The sequence below is a fragment of the Bombina bombina genome, chromosome 1 (genome assembly GCF_027579735.1).
Source record: "Bombina bombina isolate aBomBom1 chromosome 1, aBomBom1.pri, whole genome shotgun sequence".
Lineage (NCBI taxonomy): Eukaryota > Metazoa > Chordata > Amphibia > Anura > Bombinatoridae > Bombina > Bombina bombina.
In genome coordinates this window covers 1402624581-1402639587 of record NC_069499.1, presented here as the reverse complement: position 1 = coordinate 1402639587, position 15007 = coordinate 1402624581, and the positions used below count along the sequence as shown (strand labels likewise).

Here is a 15007-nt window from a genome sequence, read left to right as displayed (position 1 = left end):
TAACGGACATTGGGTTGGAGCTGTTCTTAAAGGACATCAGGAGTGCACTATTGGGGGTAATTTAAAAAACAAAACAAAAAAAAAACATGTTTAACAGTTTATTAGTGATAGGTATAATAGGGGCCTGTTGGCTTTGTGTGGCGTCCTGAGGAGCGGGCACAGAGAGAAAAGAGTGATGGTCTAAAAAGGGCAGGGGTTACTCCCGCTAGGCGACGGCCTGGGGGTTCCCCTCCCTTGCGGATGCAGGCCGAAGATCTCTAAACATCACAGCTCTCTCTTTGTGCCATTGGGCGTGAACAGCCGGGTGTCATGCTGCAAGCATCGAAAGGGGCCTTGGCCATCTGCTAGTAGGGGTTAGGTTAGGGTGAGATGCCGCCAACGATTTGTTGTATTACAAACTTGTTGCCAAGTTTGGAAGTTAATATATGATTGTGTGCCTAGAATAATAATAAATAATATTTAGGCACTAGTTAACCGTTTATTTAATAAATGTGACCGTGACCGGTCTTTTCTCCCAACCTGGTGTCTGGTCTTATTATTCTATATAAGGTTATACTACAATACGTAGGACGTAATAGGTGGTTTAGACCTTATGATAGTGGCGGGCCCTCTAGTGGGCCTGTAACAACATTAAGGGATTACCAACTTGAAGTCTGGAGGATTCTAGAATGTGTTTGTTGCAATGTTGCAGGTGTGGAGGCGGTGTTTGTGCTTACCTTTATAGGGTCCTGCAGCAGTGTATCCGGCCTCTTTCTGTTCCAGACTTCAAGGAGAAAGTTTCCCCGCCCGCCTGGCCCTGGAGGAAGAGAGTGGCGGCAACGATGCGGCAGAGTGAGGGTGAGTTAACCCGGCTGGGGTAGGTTTAATTGAGCTAGCCTTAGTAAGTCTGGGTTGTTAATATAGCCGTCCACCCCTATCAGGAGGGTTGTACGATTCGATTGATGGCGATCGCCTTACTGGGTTGGTTGGAAATGCCCTAGCGGGCGGGTGGTCAAGGCCCTGGGGAGCGGGCACAGAGAGAGAAGAGTGACACAGCAACCCCAGATGATCGTTTCGGCCTTCATTGGGCCTCGTCATTGAGGTGTAGCCATATTCCACTGAGCAAGGAGTCCACGTCTGGTTTCCCCTTTTTCCCATAGGGAGACTAAATACACACAGAGAGAAGCACACTCACATGAACGAACAACTGGCTCAATACTATTGTTAGCATGTTCTATGGCGATTTACCACCTGGGTGCAGCTTTAGTGATTTTGTGAACCTAAAAATTTGGGTTCGCGAACTGCAAACGCGAACTCCCGCAAAAGTTTGTGAACCGGCGAACCGGGCGAACCCCCATTGACTTCAATGGGCAGGCGAATCTTAAAAACCACAGGGACTCTTTCTGGCCACAATAGTGATGGGAAAGTTGTTTCAAGGGTACTAACACCTGGACTGTGGCATGCCGGAGGGGGATCCATGGCAAAACCTCCACGGAAAATTACATAGTTGATGCAGAGTCTGGTTTTAATCCATAAAGCTCATAAATCACCTAACATTCCTAAATTGTTTGGAATAACGTGCTTTAAAACATCAGGTATGATGTTGTATCGATCAGGTAGTGTAAGGGTTACGCCCGCTTCACAGTGACAGACCAAACTCCCGTAGCAGGTACAACATCATCATCATCACACTGTACGTCCATGTGTGTAATGCTGCCTGACTGAGACATATCCCTGTTATCTATATCCTCTGGCAATAATGGTTGCGCATCACACATTTCTTCCAACTGATGTGTAAATAACTCCTCTGACAGATCAAGTGAAGTGGCTGTGGTGCTAGTGTTGGTGGTGGCGGCAGGCGGGCGAGTGGTAACTTGAGAGGTGCTGCCCGAAGATAAGCTGGAGGAGGATGGTGCGTCAAGGTTCGGAGCGGAAGCTATAGAAGATTGTGTGTCCTGTGTTAAAAAGTCAACTATGTCCTCAGAACTTTTCGAGTTCATGGTACGTGGCCTCTGAACACTGGGCATTATTCTAGGGCCAAAGGAAATCACAGCACCACGACCACGACGGCACCTGCTGGGTGGCCTGCCTCTGCCTGTCATTTTTTTTTTAAATGTACACTTACACTACTATTAAACAAGATATGAGTGGTGCCACTGGGCAAGTGGGCACAGTATACACTGTGAGCCTGACACAAAAAAGCAGACTGATGTTTCACAGTCCAAAAACTTTTTATTTTTTTAAATGTAGACTTACACTACTATTAAACAAGATATGAGTGGTGGCACTGGGCAAGTGGGCACAGTATACGCTGTGAGCCTGACACAAAAAAGCAGACTGATGTTTCACAGTCCAAAAACTTTTTTTTTTTTAAATGTACACTTACACTACTATTAAACAAGATATGAGTGGTGGCACTGGGCAAGTGGGCACAGTATACGCTGTGAGCCTGACACAAAAAAGCAGACTGATGTTTCACAGTCCAAAAACTTTTTATTTTTTTAAATGTACACTTACACTACTATTAAACAAGATATGAGTGGTGGCACTGGGCAAGTGGGCACAGTATATGCTGTGAGCCTGACACAAAAAAGCAGACTGATGTTTCACAGTCCAAAAAGTTTTTATTTTTTTAAATGTACACTTACACTACTATTAAACAAGATATGAGTGGTGGCACTGGGCAAGTGGGCACAGTATACGCTGTGAGCCTGACACAAAAAAGCAGACTGATGTTTCACAGTCCAAAAACTTTTTTTTTTTTTTTTTTAATGTACACTTACACTACTATTAAACAAGATATAAGTGGTGGCACTGGGCAAGTGGGCACAGTATACGCTGTGAGCCTGACACAAAAAAGCAGACTGATGTTTCACAGTCCAAAAAGTTTTTTTTTTTTAAATGTACACTTACACTACTATTAAACAAGATATGAGTGGTGGCACTGGGCAAGTGGGCACAGTATACGCTGTGAGCCTGACACAAAAAAGCAGACTGATGTTTCACAGTCCAAAAAGTTTTTTTTTTTAAATTTACACTACTGTTACACCAGATATGAGTGGGGCCACTGGGCAAGTGGGCACAGTATACGCTGTGAGCCTGGCACACACGCTGGCAGGCAGGCAACTGCAATTAGATTACACTAGCAGACTGATGTTTCACAGTCAAAAAAGTTTTTTTTTTTAAATTTACACTACTGTTACAGCAGATATGAGTGGTGGCACTGGGCAAGTGGGCCTGGCACACACGCTGGCAGGCAGGCAACTGCAATTAGATTACAGAAGCAGACTGATGTTTCACAGTCAAAAAAGTTTTTTTTTTTTTAAATTTACACTACTGTTACACCAGATATGAGTGGTGGCACTGGGCAAGTGGGCCTGGCACACACGCTGGCAGGCAGGCAACTGCAATTAGATTACACTAGCAGACTGATGTTTCACAGTCAAAAAAGTTTTTTTTTTAAATTTACACTACTGTTACAGCAGATATGAGTGGTGGCACTGGGCAAGTGGGCCTGGCACACACGCTGGCAGGCAGGCAACTGCAATTAGATTACACCAGCAGACTGATGTTTCACAGTCAAAAAGTTTTTTTTCTTTAAATTTACACTACTGTTACACCAGATATGAGTGGTGGCACTGGGCAAGTGGGCCTGGCACACACGCTGGCAGGCAGGCAACTGCAATTAGATTACACTAGCAGACTGATGTTTCACAGTCAAAAAAGTTTTTTTTTTTTAAATTTACACTACTGTTACACCAGATATGAGTGGTGGCACTGGGCAAGTGGGGCTGGCACACACGCTGGCAGGCAGGCAACTGCAATTAGATTACACAAGCAGACTGATGTTTCACAGTCAAAAAAGTTTTTTTTTTTTAAATTTACACTACTGTTACACCAGATATGAGTGGTGGCACTGGGCAAGTGGCTTGGCAGGCAGGCAACTGCAATTAGATTACACAGGGGAAAAAAAATGATGTTCTAGCCCTAAAAGGGGCTTTTTGGGGTGCTGTCCTTACAGCAGAGATCAGATGAGTCCTTCAGGACTGTAGTGGACACTGAATACACTAGCCTAGCTATCAATTTCCCTATTAAATCACCAGCAGCTACACTGTCCCTCCTCTCACTAACAATGCAGCTTCCGAATGAATCTAAAATGGCTGCTGTCCAGGAGCTGGGAGGGTCTGGGAGGGAGGGTCTGCTGCTGATTGGCTGGAATGTGTCTGCAGACTGTGAGATACAGGGTCAAACTTTACTCAATGATGACGAATAGGGGGCGGATCGAACATCACATATGTTCGCCCACCGCGGCGAACGCAAACATGCTATGTTCGCTGGGAACTATTCGCCGGCGAACTATTCGCGACATCACTATGCAGCTTCTTTTAGCCCAGTAATGCTTTTCACAGAGAAGAACTTTCCTGTAGTATATCAGTCTGATCCCGCCTATTACAGTCAGTCCAGCGCCAAAATACCAGGCAATTCCTCTCTGAACAAGGAACACAGCAACCCCAGACGATCGTTTCGGCCTTCATTGGGCCTCGTCAGTGAGGTGTAGCCATATTCCTCCAGTAGTATCCAATAGTATTGAGCCAGTTGTTCATTCTGTGAGTGCACTTCTCTGTGTGTATTTAGTCTCCCTATGGGAAAAAGGGGAAACCAGACGTGGACTCCTTGCTCGGTGTGCTTAGAGGAATAGGGCTACACCTCACTGACAAGGCCCAATGAAGGGCGAAACGATCGTCTGGGGTTGCTGTGTTCCTTGTTCAGAGAGGAATTGCCTGGTATTTCGGCACTGGACTGACCGTAATAGGCGGGATCAGATTGATATACTACAGGAAAGTTCTTTTCTGTGAAAAGCATGACTGGGCTAAAAGAAGCTGCACCCAGGTGGTAAATCGCCATAGAACAGGCTAACAATAGTATTGAGCCAGTTGTTCATTCCTGTGAGTGTTCTTCTCTCTGTGTGTATTTAGTCTCCCTATGGGAAAAAGGGGAAACCAGACGTGGACTCCTTGCTCAGTGTGCTTAGAGGAATATGGCTACACCTCACTGACAAGGCCCAATGAAGGCCGAAACGATCGTCTGGGGTTGCTGTGTTCCTTGTTCAGAGAGGAATTGCCTGGTATATGCTTTACTCTAAGCACCCCCTATTCAAGGCTAGGAGGCCTATTTATCAAGCCGTCAACCGCAAATATGCTGGAATTCTGCAGCGTAATTGTGGCGAGCTTGATTCGCCTTATTTATCAAAGCCTACAGACCGGCAAAAGTAGAAATCTGTGACGTAACATTCGATCTGCCGGTCTCAATCCGACACAGATCGATGCTTACGTCACTACAGATGTTCCGAATACAAATTTGGCACTATCGGACTACTTTTGCTAGTTAACAAATTTCTAACAGGTACGCTCGCCACTATTCCGGCCCAGCATACCTGGTTTTCAATCCGCCGCCCTGGAGGTGGCGGATGCCATAGGAATCAATGGGAGTCTGAAAGCAGTGAAAGCTTATGTTCGCTGCTGCCCGATATCACATTGATTTCTATGGTAGAATAAAAGTTTTGTTTACACCTAACACCCTAATATGTACCCTGAGTATAAACACCCCTAATCTGAGGCCCCCTACACCGTCGCCACCTACATAATACTTATTAACCCCTAATCTGCCACCCCGACACCGCCGCCACCTATAATATACTTATTAACCCCTAAGTTTTTAACCCCTATCCCGCCACTCCCGGAGGCCACCGCAACCAAATAAATGTATTAACCCCTAAACCCCTGGCCTCCCACATCACTAGCACTTACTAAACCTATTAACCCCTAAATGGCCAGCCCCCCACATCACCATAAACTAAATTAACCTATTAACCCCTAAACCTAACAACCCGCTAACTTTATATGAAATATTAACTCATCCCTATCTTATAATAAATTTAAACTTACCTTTAGAATTAAAATAAACTATATTAAACTAATAATTATTCTACCCTAATTATTATACTACAATTAAATTAAACTATATTAAACTAATAATTAATCTACCATAACTGTTAGACTAAATTACATTAAACTACAAATCAAATTAACTATATTATATATATTTAAAAACCTAACCCTACTCAAATAATTTAAATGTACACTAAAAAATAAAAAAACTAACAACTAAGTTACAAAAAATAACAAACACTAAGTTACAAAAAAAATAAATAAACACTAAGTTACACAAAATAAAAAAAGAAATTATCAAAGATTTAAACTAATTACACCTAATCTAAGGGCCCTATGAAAATAAAAAATCCCTCCCAAAATAAAAAAAACCCTAGCCTACAATAAACTACAAATAGCCCTTAAAAGGGCCTTTTGCGGGGCAATACCCCAAAGAAATCAGCTCTTTTACCTGTAAAAAGAAAACACAAATACCCCCCCAACAGTAAAACCCACCACCCACACAACCAACCCCCCAAATAAAACCCTAACTAAAAAAACCTAAGCTCCTCCCCATTGCCTTGAAAAGGGCATTTGGATGGGCATTGCCCTTAAAAGGGCATTTAGCTCTATTATAGCCCAAACCCTAATCTAAAAATAAAACCCACCCAATACACCCTTAAAAAATCCTAACGCTAACCCCTGAAGATTCACTTACAGTTTTGAGGATCCGACATCCATCCTCCAAGAAGCCGGCAGAAGTCTTCATCCAAGCGGCCGAAGTCTTCATCCAAGTCCGCAGAAGTCTTCACCCAGACGGCATCTTCTATCTTCATCCATCCGGCGCGTAGTGGCTCCATCTTCAAGACATCCGAAGCGGAGCATCCTCTTCTTACGACGTCTTCTTCCCAAATGAAGGTTCCTTTAAATGATGTCATCCAAGATGGTGACCCTTAGATTCCGATTGGCTGATAGAATTCTATCAGCCAATCAGAATTAAGGTTGAAAAAATCCTATTGGCTGTTGCAATCAGCCAATAGGATTGAGCTTTCATCCTATTGGCTGATCCAATCAGCCAATAGAATGCAAGCTCAATCCTATTGGCTGTTTAGTGACAGTATACAAATAAAGCTGTGAAAAAGCCAAAGAGCAGCGAGATCGATGACTGTTAGTTAACAACGGTCCACTGATCACTTTGTGTGCGGCTTTTTGACAGCTTTTTTGTTAAATATGGAGAGCGTATTCAGGTCCGCAGCCACGATGTTAGGCGATGTCAGGCGAGCGTATTTGTTCCGTCGAATGCAGCACAGTTGACAGCTTGATAAATAGGCCTCTATACCTATATTAGCTACAAAATTACACCTCTCCTTTGTTCGAAGATTGCAATGCTATCCACTTCCCTTGGAAGGACAACTCCTAATTATTTTGTTGCTTTCAAAGCAGCTATTCCTATATTTTTGTCTGCTACATCCTCCTTCACCAGTGTCTCCGCAATTGTCTATCTGCCAAACAACATCATCAATCTCTCTGTCAGCCTGGGTGTCTACACTCTGCAAGAATCCAATCAACAGTTTTACTCTGGTGTCAGCGTTTCCGTTCATTACCACTCTTTACAGCAATCCTGCCTTAACTCAGTGCATATTTACTCCAATTACAAAAAAGTGAGAAAAGCACTGAAAAAAAGGAGAGATGCACCACAAAAAGAAGGCAGAAAGATTAATAAAATCCCCAAGGTGATATTAACAAAAAAGCCAGATCTTTGTGCGCTAAAGGAACGGGGTTAGACACTAAAGCTAAATCAATAAGGGCGAATCTCTTTCTTGAGGCTATTTTAGATTATAACAAATAAAAATTGGATTTAAACAAGATTAAAAATTCTTACAAAGACATACAAATGCAAGTCATTCAAGTGGAAATCATTGGTTAGTACCCACAATAAATGAATATACATGGCTAGTTCATAAGCACAATAGCTCACAAACGTGCACAAAACATACGCATATAATATATTGAAAAAAACTGTTAGAAGCGTTATAAAAGTCAGGCAGTTATATAAAACAGGCACATTGTGCATTAATAAGCATTATAAAAGCCAAACATACCGCACAATAACAAAGTTCGGACTTTGTATGCTCATGCTCGTGCACTTTTTCCCCCATAGAGATCAATGGAGAAAAAAATGTAGGAAAAACACCTATGATTGCGAAATGACAATTGTATTAATGCATTCACCATTAAAGTCTATGGAGAAAAGAAAATAGTTTAACCCCAAAATTACCGTCCCCCCACATCGCCAACACTAAATAAATCTATAAACCTTTAAACTGCTCTCCCCCCTCATCGCCAACACTAAATAAACTTACTAACCCCTAAACCGCCACCCCCCACATCACCAACACTAAATAAAGCTATTAACCCTTAACCTGCTGCCCCCCACATCGCCAACACTAAATAAACCTAATAACACCTAAACCGCTGCTCCCCACATCTTCGACATTAAGTAAAGCTATTAACCCCTAAACCACCTTCCCCCCACATCGCCAACACATTGTAACTCCCTAAATAAAACTATTAACCCCTAAATAGCCGCCCCCCACATCGCGACAAACTAAATTAAACTATTAACCCCTAAACCTAACACCCCCTAACTTTAAATTAAAGTTAAAATATAACTACCTTAAAATAAATAAAAACTTACCTGTGGAATTTAAAAAAACCTAAGCTTAAACTATAAATAAACCTAACATTAAAAATCAGCCATAAGGAATTAAGCATTCAAGCTTCAGTGTTCGGCGGACGATCGCATGAAGAGGAGCCTGCGCTGCTGCCCATCCATCTCCGCTCCGCGCCAAGTCAGCTCCGCAAACCCTGGATAAAGATTAAAGATGGCGTCACCTCCGCAACACAAAGAAGATTGAACATTGAGTCGCTTGGAAGAAGACCTTCACCGCCAGACTTCAGGACTGGGGAGTACCTATTTCAGGGTTAGTGTTAGATTTTTAAAAATTTTTGGGTGTTAGATTAGGGCTTTTTATTTTTTTTAATAGGCACTTAAAGAGCTGATTGCCCTTTTAAAGGCAATGCCCATACAAATGCTTCTTTAGAGGCCTAATTATCAAAGTGTCAACTGAAATTACGCTTGAATTCTGCTTCATATTTTTCGCGAGATTGATACGCTGTAGTTATCAAAGCATCAAGATCAGCAAATGTTGATCCAACGCAGATCGATGCTTGCGTCATTACAGATGTTTCTAATTCAGATTTGACTCTATTTGACCCTTTTCCCAATTCATCTAACATTTAACAGGTACGCTCGCGTGTATTCCAACGCAGCGTACCTAGTTTTCAATCCGCCACCCTTGAGGTCGCGGATGCCATAGAAGTCAATGGGAGTCTGAAAACACAGAAAGCTTATGCTTATGCTGCAAGAGAATCAAGCATATTACATAATACAAGTAAATTAGAAATTTTATTAAAATTGTATACCCTTTCTAAATCAAACAATATTATTGCTCCTCATTTGGTGCACTAGTAGAAATAGGGATAAAAAGGAAAAATACATTACTACTTATGGATTATGTTACAACTTTGTCTCTTATTACAAAGCAAGGGGACAATATTTCTCCAAATTTGGTGCAAAGTTTTGCCCCAAACTTGTTGCACTAATAGATATAAAGATAAAAATAGATAAAAAAAAAAAGATAAATACACAACATAATATAGCTAACTTCCTTTTTATTTTTTGGAAAAATCTATGTGCACCATATTTAAGTCATTTAATACAAGTCACACTCTCCACTTTGCGCCATATTTGACTCAACACTTTTCGCACCAATTATGACGCAAACTCCTAAACAACCCACACACTAGTGAATTTTTCAACCACTTTTGATTGGAATATGCATAATCACATGATTTATGACATCAGCCAATCTGATTCAAATATACATTATAAACTATCACTAACTAATCAAATTGCTCGATACTTGTGTCATTGATCACTCATCAGAACTTGTAAGTGCCATTTGTTGCATTGTATATTGTTACATTGTGTATTATACTTTGAAAGTATGTATATGTGAAATTATTATTAAAGATAAACATTGATGCTGACATTAGGACACACTGTGTAAGTGTAATATTTTAGACAAGGATTTTAAAATTTGAATTGATGTTTGATTCAATATAATCTTAAACTGATAGCTCAAAGGGATAGCCCACCTAACATTAAACTGTCATGATTCAGATACAGCAGAAATTAAAATCACCTCTTTACTGTCATGCTATTTTCAGTGTATTTCTTCCTTCTCTTGAATTTATTTTTCAGTAAGAAATGTCATCTTATATGCCAGCCCATTTTATAACACCTGTGTGGGGGTGGTTTTTAAAACTAGATTGCAATCAGGAGGGGTTACACAGGGGCAGAGAGAAAACTGACCCAGCTCTTAAAATATCTATTGATTGCAAATAAATACATGTGATACCCTGATTACATGTTATATGCCCAACTATTCCTGCTATAAATAATAATACATTTACAATTTATATATATAGAGGTATAAATAAACACAGATATATGACAGACAACATGGTTTAGAACAAAGAAAGGAACTTAGGGTCATGTAAATATGTTTGAAAAATATTTAAGACATAACACACACATAAAGTTGGAAAAAAAAAAATAACCGCAACATCGATGACTGTTAGTTAACAACAGTCCGATGCTCATTGCACTGTACTTGACGCGCGTGTTTTTGATGGTTATTTTGATGATCGTATGTGGATCTGCAGCGATATCTGGCGATGTCTGGCGAGCGAATTGACGCCGGCGAATGCACTGAGACTGACGCTTTGATAAATATACCCCAATGAGTAGATTTGCTTTTTATATAGTTAGGTCTTTTTTATTTTGGGGGATTGGGTTGCTGGGGGGTTGTACTGTTAGGGGGGACTTAGTATTTTTTTTTTTTTTTAAGTAAACGAGCTGCCCTACAAAAGGCCATTTAAAGGGCTATTAGTTTTTTAGTGTTAGATTAGGGGGTGTTTTTATTTTGGGGTGACTTTTTTGTTTATATAGAGGTATTAGATTAGGTTTAATTTTTTATTTTTGGTAATTTCATTTATTATTTTCTGTAATCTTAACTTTTGTATTTTTTCGTAATTTTAGAGTTTGTTATTTTGTGTAATGTTAGGTTTTGTTATTTTGTTTAATTTTGGATTTTGCTATTTTTTGTAATGTTAGGGGTTTGTTTTTTTCGTAGTGTTAGGATTTTTCAATTTTGTAATTAAGGTTTTTTATTTTTGGTATCTTTTATTGTTTTAAAATAGTAATGTTAGATTTATTATAGTTTAAGCTTAGTTTTTTTTATTTCACAGGTAAGTTTTTAATTATTTTAAGGTAGTTATATTGTAAGTTTAATTTAAAATTAGGGGGTGTAAGGTTTAGGGGTTAATAGTTTTATTTAGTTTGTCGCGATGTAGGGGGCCGGCAGTTTAGGGGTTAATAGTTTTATTTAGGGAGTCGCAATGTGGGGGGACGGCGGTTTAGAGGTTAATAGCTTTATTTAGTGTTGGCGATGTGGGTGATCTGTGGTTTAGAGGTTAATAGGTTTATTTAGTGTTGGTGATGTGGGGTTCAGCCGTTTAGAGGTTAATAGCTTTATTTGGTGTTAGCGATGCGGGTAGACGGCGGATTAGGGGTTAATACTTTAATTTAGATATTCGCGATGTGGGTGGGCAACTCAGAATATTGCGTTCCTGCCATTATGCTGGAATTGCCATTTTTTCAGCGTTAAAAGCCGTAACGCAAAACTCGTAATCTAGGTGTCTGATTTTTTTTTTTATTCTGATGTGATCTCAGTTGATTCATTATTAATAACCTGAGGCCTTGCAATAATTAATGCACCTTGAGTTATCAATAACTAATCATATGTGATCTGTGATCTGACCCAAAGGTTCCTAAAAAATGTACAAATTGTAAAAACAAATGTGTTACACTAAGAGGCCAATTTAACAAAGGTCTTGCGGACCTGATCTGACAGTGCGGATCAGGTCCACAAGACCTCGCTGAATGCGGAGAGCAATACGCTCTCCGTATTCAGCATTGCACCAGCAGCTCACAAGAGCTGCTGGTGCAACGCCGCCCCCTGCAGACTCGCGGCCAATGGCCTGCCAGCAGGTAGGTGTCAATCAACCCGATCGTACTCGATCGGGTTGAATTGCGGCGATTCCTGTTCCATTCGGAGCTTGATAGATAGGCCTCTTTGTGAAAACATTTAACATTCTCTTAAACATTAGATGCAAAAAATAATATATTAATTTATAACCACTATAATAAACATCCACCAACCATTAGAAGAGTTTAGCTTTAAGTACCTTTATCGCAGTATTCCCAGGGAGACACAGTTCTGGAAGCCTTACTGACAGGGTTCTCTGCAGTACAGGTATCATTTTCGTTTTCAACATTTCTTATATGTAGGAAAATCGTAGCTTCATATTTTCTTGTGTTCCTTGAGCTACTCCAGGTAACATTCACATCTGATCTATTTACTGAGCATGTCAAATTAATATTACAGGTATCATTTGTGATGTGTTTTGAAATATTAATCATGATATCTTCAGTTGACAATTTTTCTGCAAGGGAAGAAAATACTGATAGTTATTGACTAAAGTTTTGATTATACCCATGAAAGACCTATATTCTATTTCTGTAACTTATTTGCAGAGCTATATGTAACATTTCACCACTCTAAGCTAGTGATGTCACATGTGAACATTTTTAATAAACAGACATGTACACAGACAAAAAAATAGTTTTGGACAAATCATTTGGAACAAAAAATCTTTTTTTTTTTTTTTAACCCAATAGTCATTAAAGGGGTTGTTTTTAGTTTGTTACAATCCATTTATGCCATCTTCATCTGATAATTTTTATACAGTGATCAAATAAATATTGTGCTAGCCTAGAATACAAGTGGAGCTCAAAAATATTACCCTATAGTACACTGCTCAAGTTAAATCAAGAGCGCTTTTATTTTTGCTCTCGTATTACGTATTAAGTTGAAAGTAATATATTAGTGCTTGAGCGAATGTCTAGAGCAGCGATAGTGAACCTATGGCACGCATGTCACAGCTGGTATGCAGAGACCTCTCTGTTATATATATATATAAAGCCTTTTATTTTAGTACTGGCAGACTTTCTTTTATTTTAGTACTGGCGGTGACAATTGTGGGGGAGGGAAGATAGCTGTTTGAGAGGGGTCAGGGAGGGATCATGGCGTGGGATGTGTCAGATGGGAGGCTGATCTCTACACTAAAGCTAAAATTAACCCTACAAGCTACCTAATTAACCCCTTCACTGCTGGGCATAATACAAGTGTTGTGCACAGCAGCATTTAGCGGCCTTCTAATTACCAGAAAGCAATGCCAAAGCCATATATGTCTGCTATTTCTGAACAAAGGGGATCCCAGAGAAGCATTTACAACCATGTGTGTCATAATTGCACAAGCTGTTTGTAAATAATTTCAGTGAGAAACCTAAAATTGTGAAAAAGTGAACAATATTTTTTATTTGATCGCATTTGGCGGTGAAATGGTGGCATGAAATATACAAAAATGGGCCTAGATCAATACTTTGGATTAGCTACTAAAAAAATATATATACATGTAAAGGTTCAGGGAGTCCTGACAGATATCAGTGTTAAAATGTAACTTGTACTTATTGTCCTATAACTTGCAAAAAAAAAGCAAAGAACATGTAAACCTTGGGTATTTCTTGGAAACTATTTAGCTTGGGAGTTTTTTGGTGGTTTTAGATGCGTAAGAGATTTTGTCTCTCTCTCTCCCCCTCTCTTTTGCTCTCTCTCCCCTCTCTCTTTTGCTCTCTTTCTCCCCCTCTCTTTTGCTCTCTCTCCCCCTCTTTTGCTGTCTCTTACCCTCTCTTTTGCTTTCTCTCTCTCCCCCTCTTTTGCTGTCTCTCTCTCCCCCTCTTTTGCTGTCTCTCTCCCTCTCTTTTGCTATCTCTCTCCCCCCCTCTCTTGTACTCTCTCTCTCCCCTCTCTCTTTTGCTCTCTGTCTCCCCCCTCTCTTTTGCTCTCTCTCTCCCTCTTTTGCTGTCTCTTACCCTCTCTTTTGCTTTCTCTCTCTCCCCCTCTTTTGCTGTCTCTCTCTCCCCCTCTTTTGCTGTCTCTCTCCCTCCCTCTCTTTTGCTCTCTCTCTTCTCCCCTCTCGTTTGCTCTCTCTCCTCTCATTTTTTTTCTCTCTCTCTCTCTCCTCTCATTTGCTCTCTTTCTCCTCTCTTTTGATGTCTCTCTCCCTCTCTTTTGCTCTCTCTCTCCCCCTCTCTTTTGCGCTCTCTCCCCCTCTCTTTTGCGCTCTCTTCCACTCTCTTTTGCGCTCTCTCCCCCCTCTCTTTTGCGCTTTCTCCCCCTCTCTTTTGCGCTCTCTCCCCCCTCTTTTTTGCGCTCTCTCCCCTCTCTTTTGCGCTCTCTCCCCCTCTCTTTTGCGCTCTCTCCCCCCTCTCTTTTGCACTCTCTCCCCCCTCTCTTTTGTGCTCTCTCCCCCCTCTCTTTTGTGCTCTCTCCCCCCTCTCTTTTGTGCTCTCTGCCACTCGCTTTTGTGCTCTCTCCCCTCTCTCTTTTGTGCTCTCCCCCTCTCTTTTGTGCTCTCTCCCCCCTATCTTTTGCGCTCTTTCCCCCTCTCTTTTACGCTCTCTCACCCTCTCTTTTGTGCTCTATCCCCCTCTCTTTTGTGCTCTCTCCCCCCCTCTTTGTTGTGCTCTCTCCCCCTCTCTTTTGTGCTCTCTCCCCCTCTCTTTTGTGCTCTCTCCCCCCTCTCTTTTGTGCTCTCTCCCCCCTCTCTTTTGTGCTCTCTCCCTCTCTCTTTTGTGCTCTCTCCCCCCTCTCTTTTCTGCTCTAGTCTCTCTATCCCCCCTCTTTAGAGCTCTCCCGTCTTTGCAGTCGGCCCCGGCATATGGCCCCACCCAGCCCCGCTCTGCCCGTGTCATGCCAGGCCCCGCCCGCATCACGCCCGGCCCCGTCCACGTCACACCCGGCCCTGCCCATGCTGCACCCGCAGGCCACGCCCACATCGCACTGTACGGC

General features: G+C 41.3%; 1 protein-coding gene across 1 annotated transcript in view; it reads right to left on the bottom strand.

Annotated features, from left to right (window-relative positions):
- LOC128652215 (SLAM family member 5) overlaps positions 1–15007 on the bottom strand; it is a 185514-nt gene that overhangs the window by 16598 nt on the left and 153909 nt on the right. The window contains exon 3 of the mRNA XM_053705152.1: positions 12282–12539. Coding sequence (XP_053561127.1) covers positions 12282–12539 — 258 coding nt within the window. The remainder of the gene's footprint in view (positions 1–12281; positions 12540–15007) is intronic.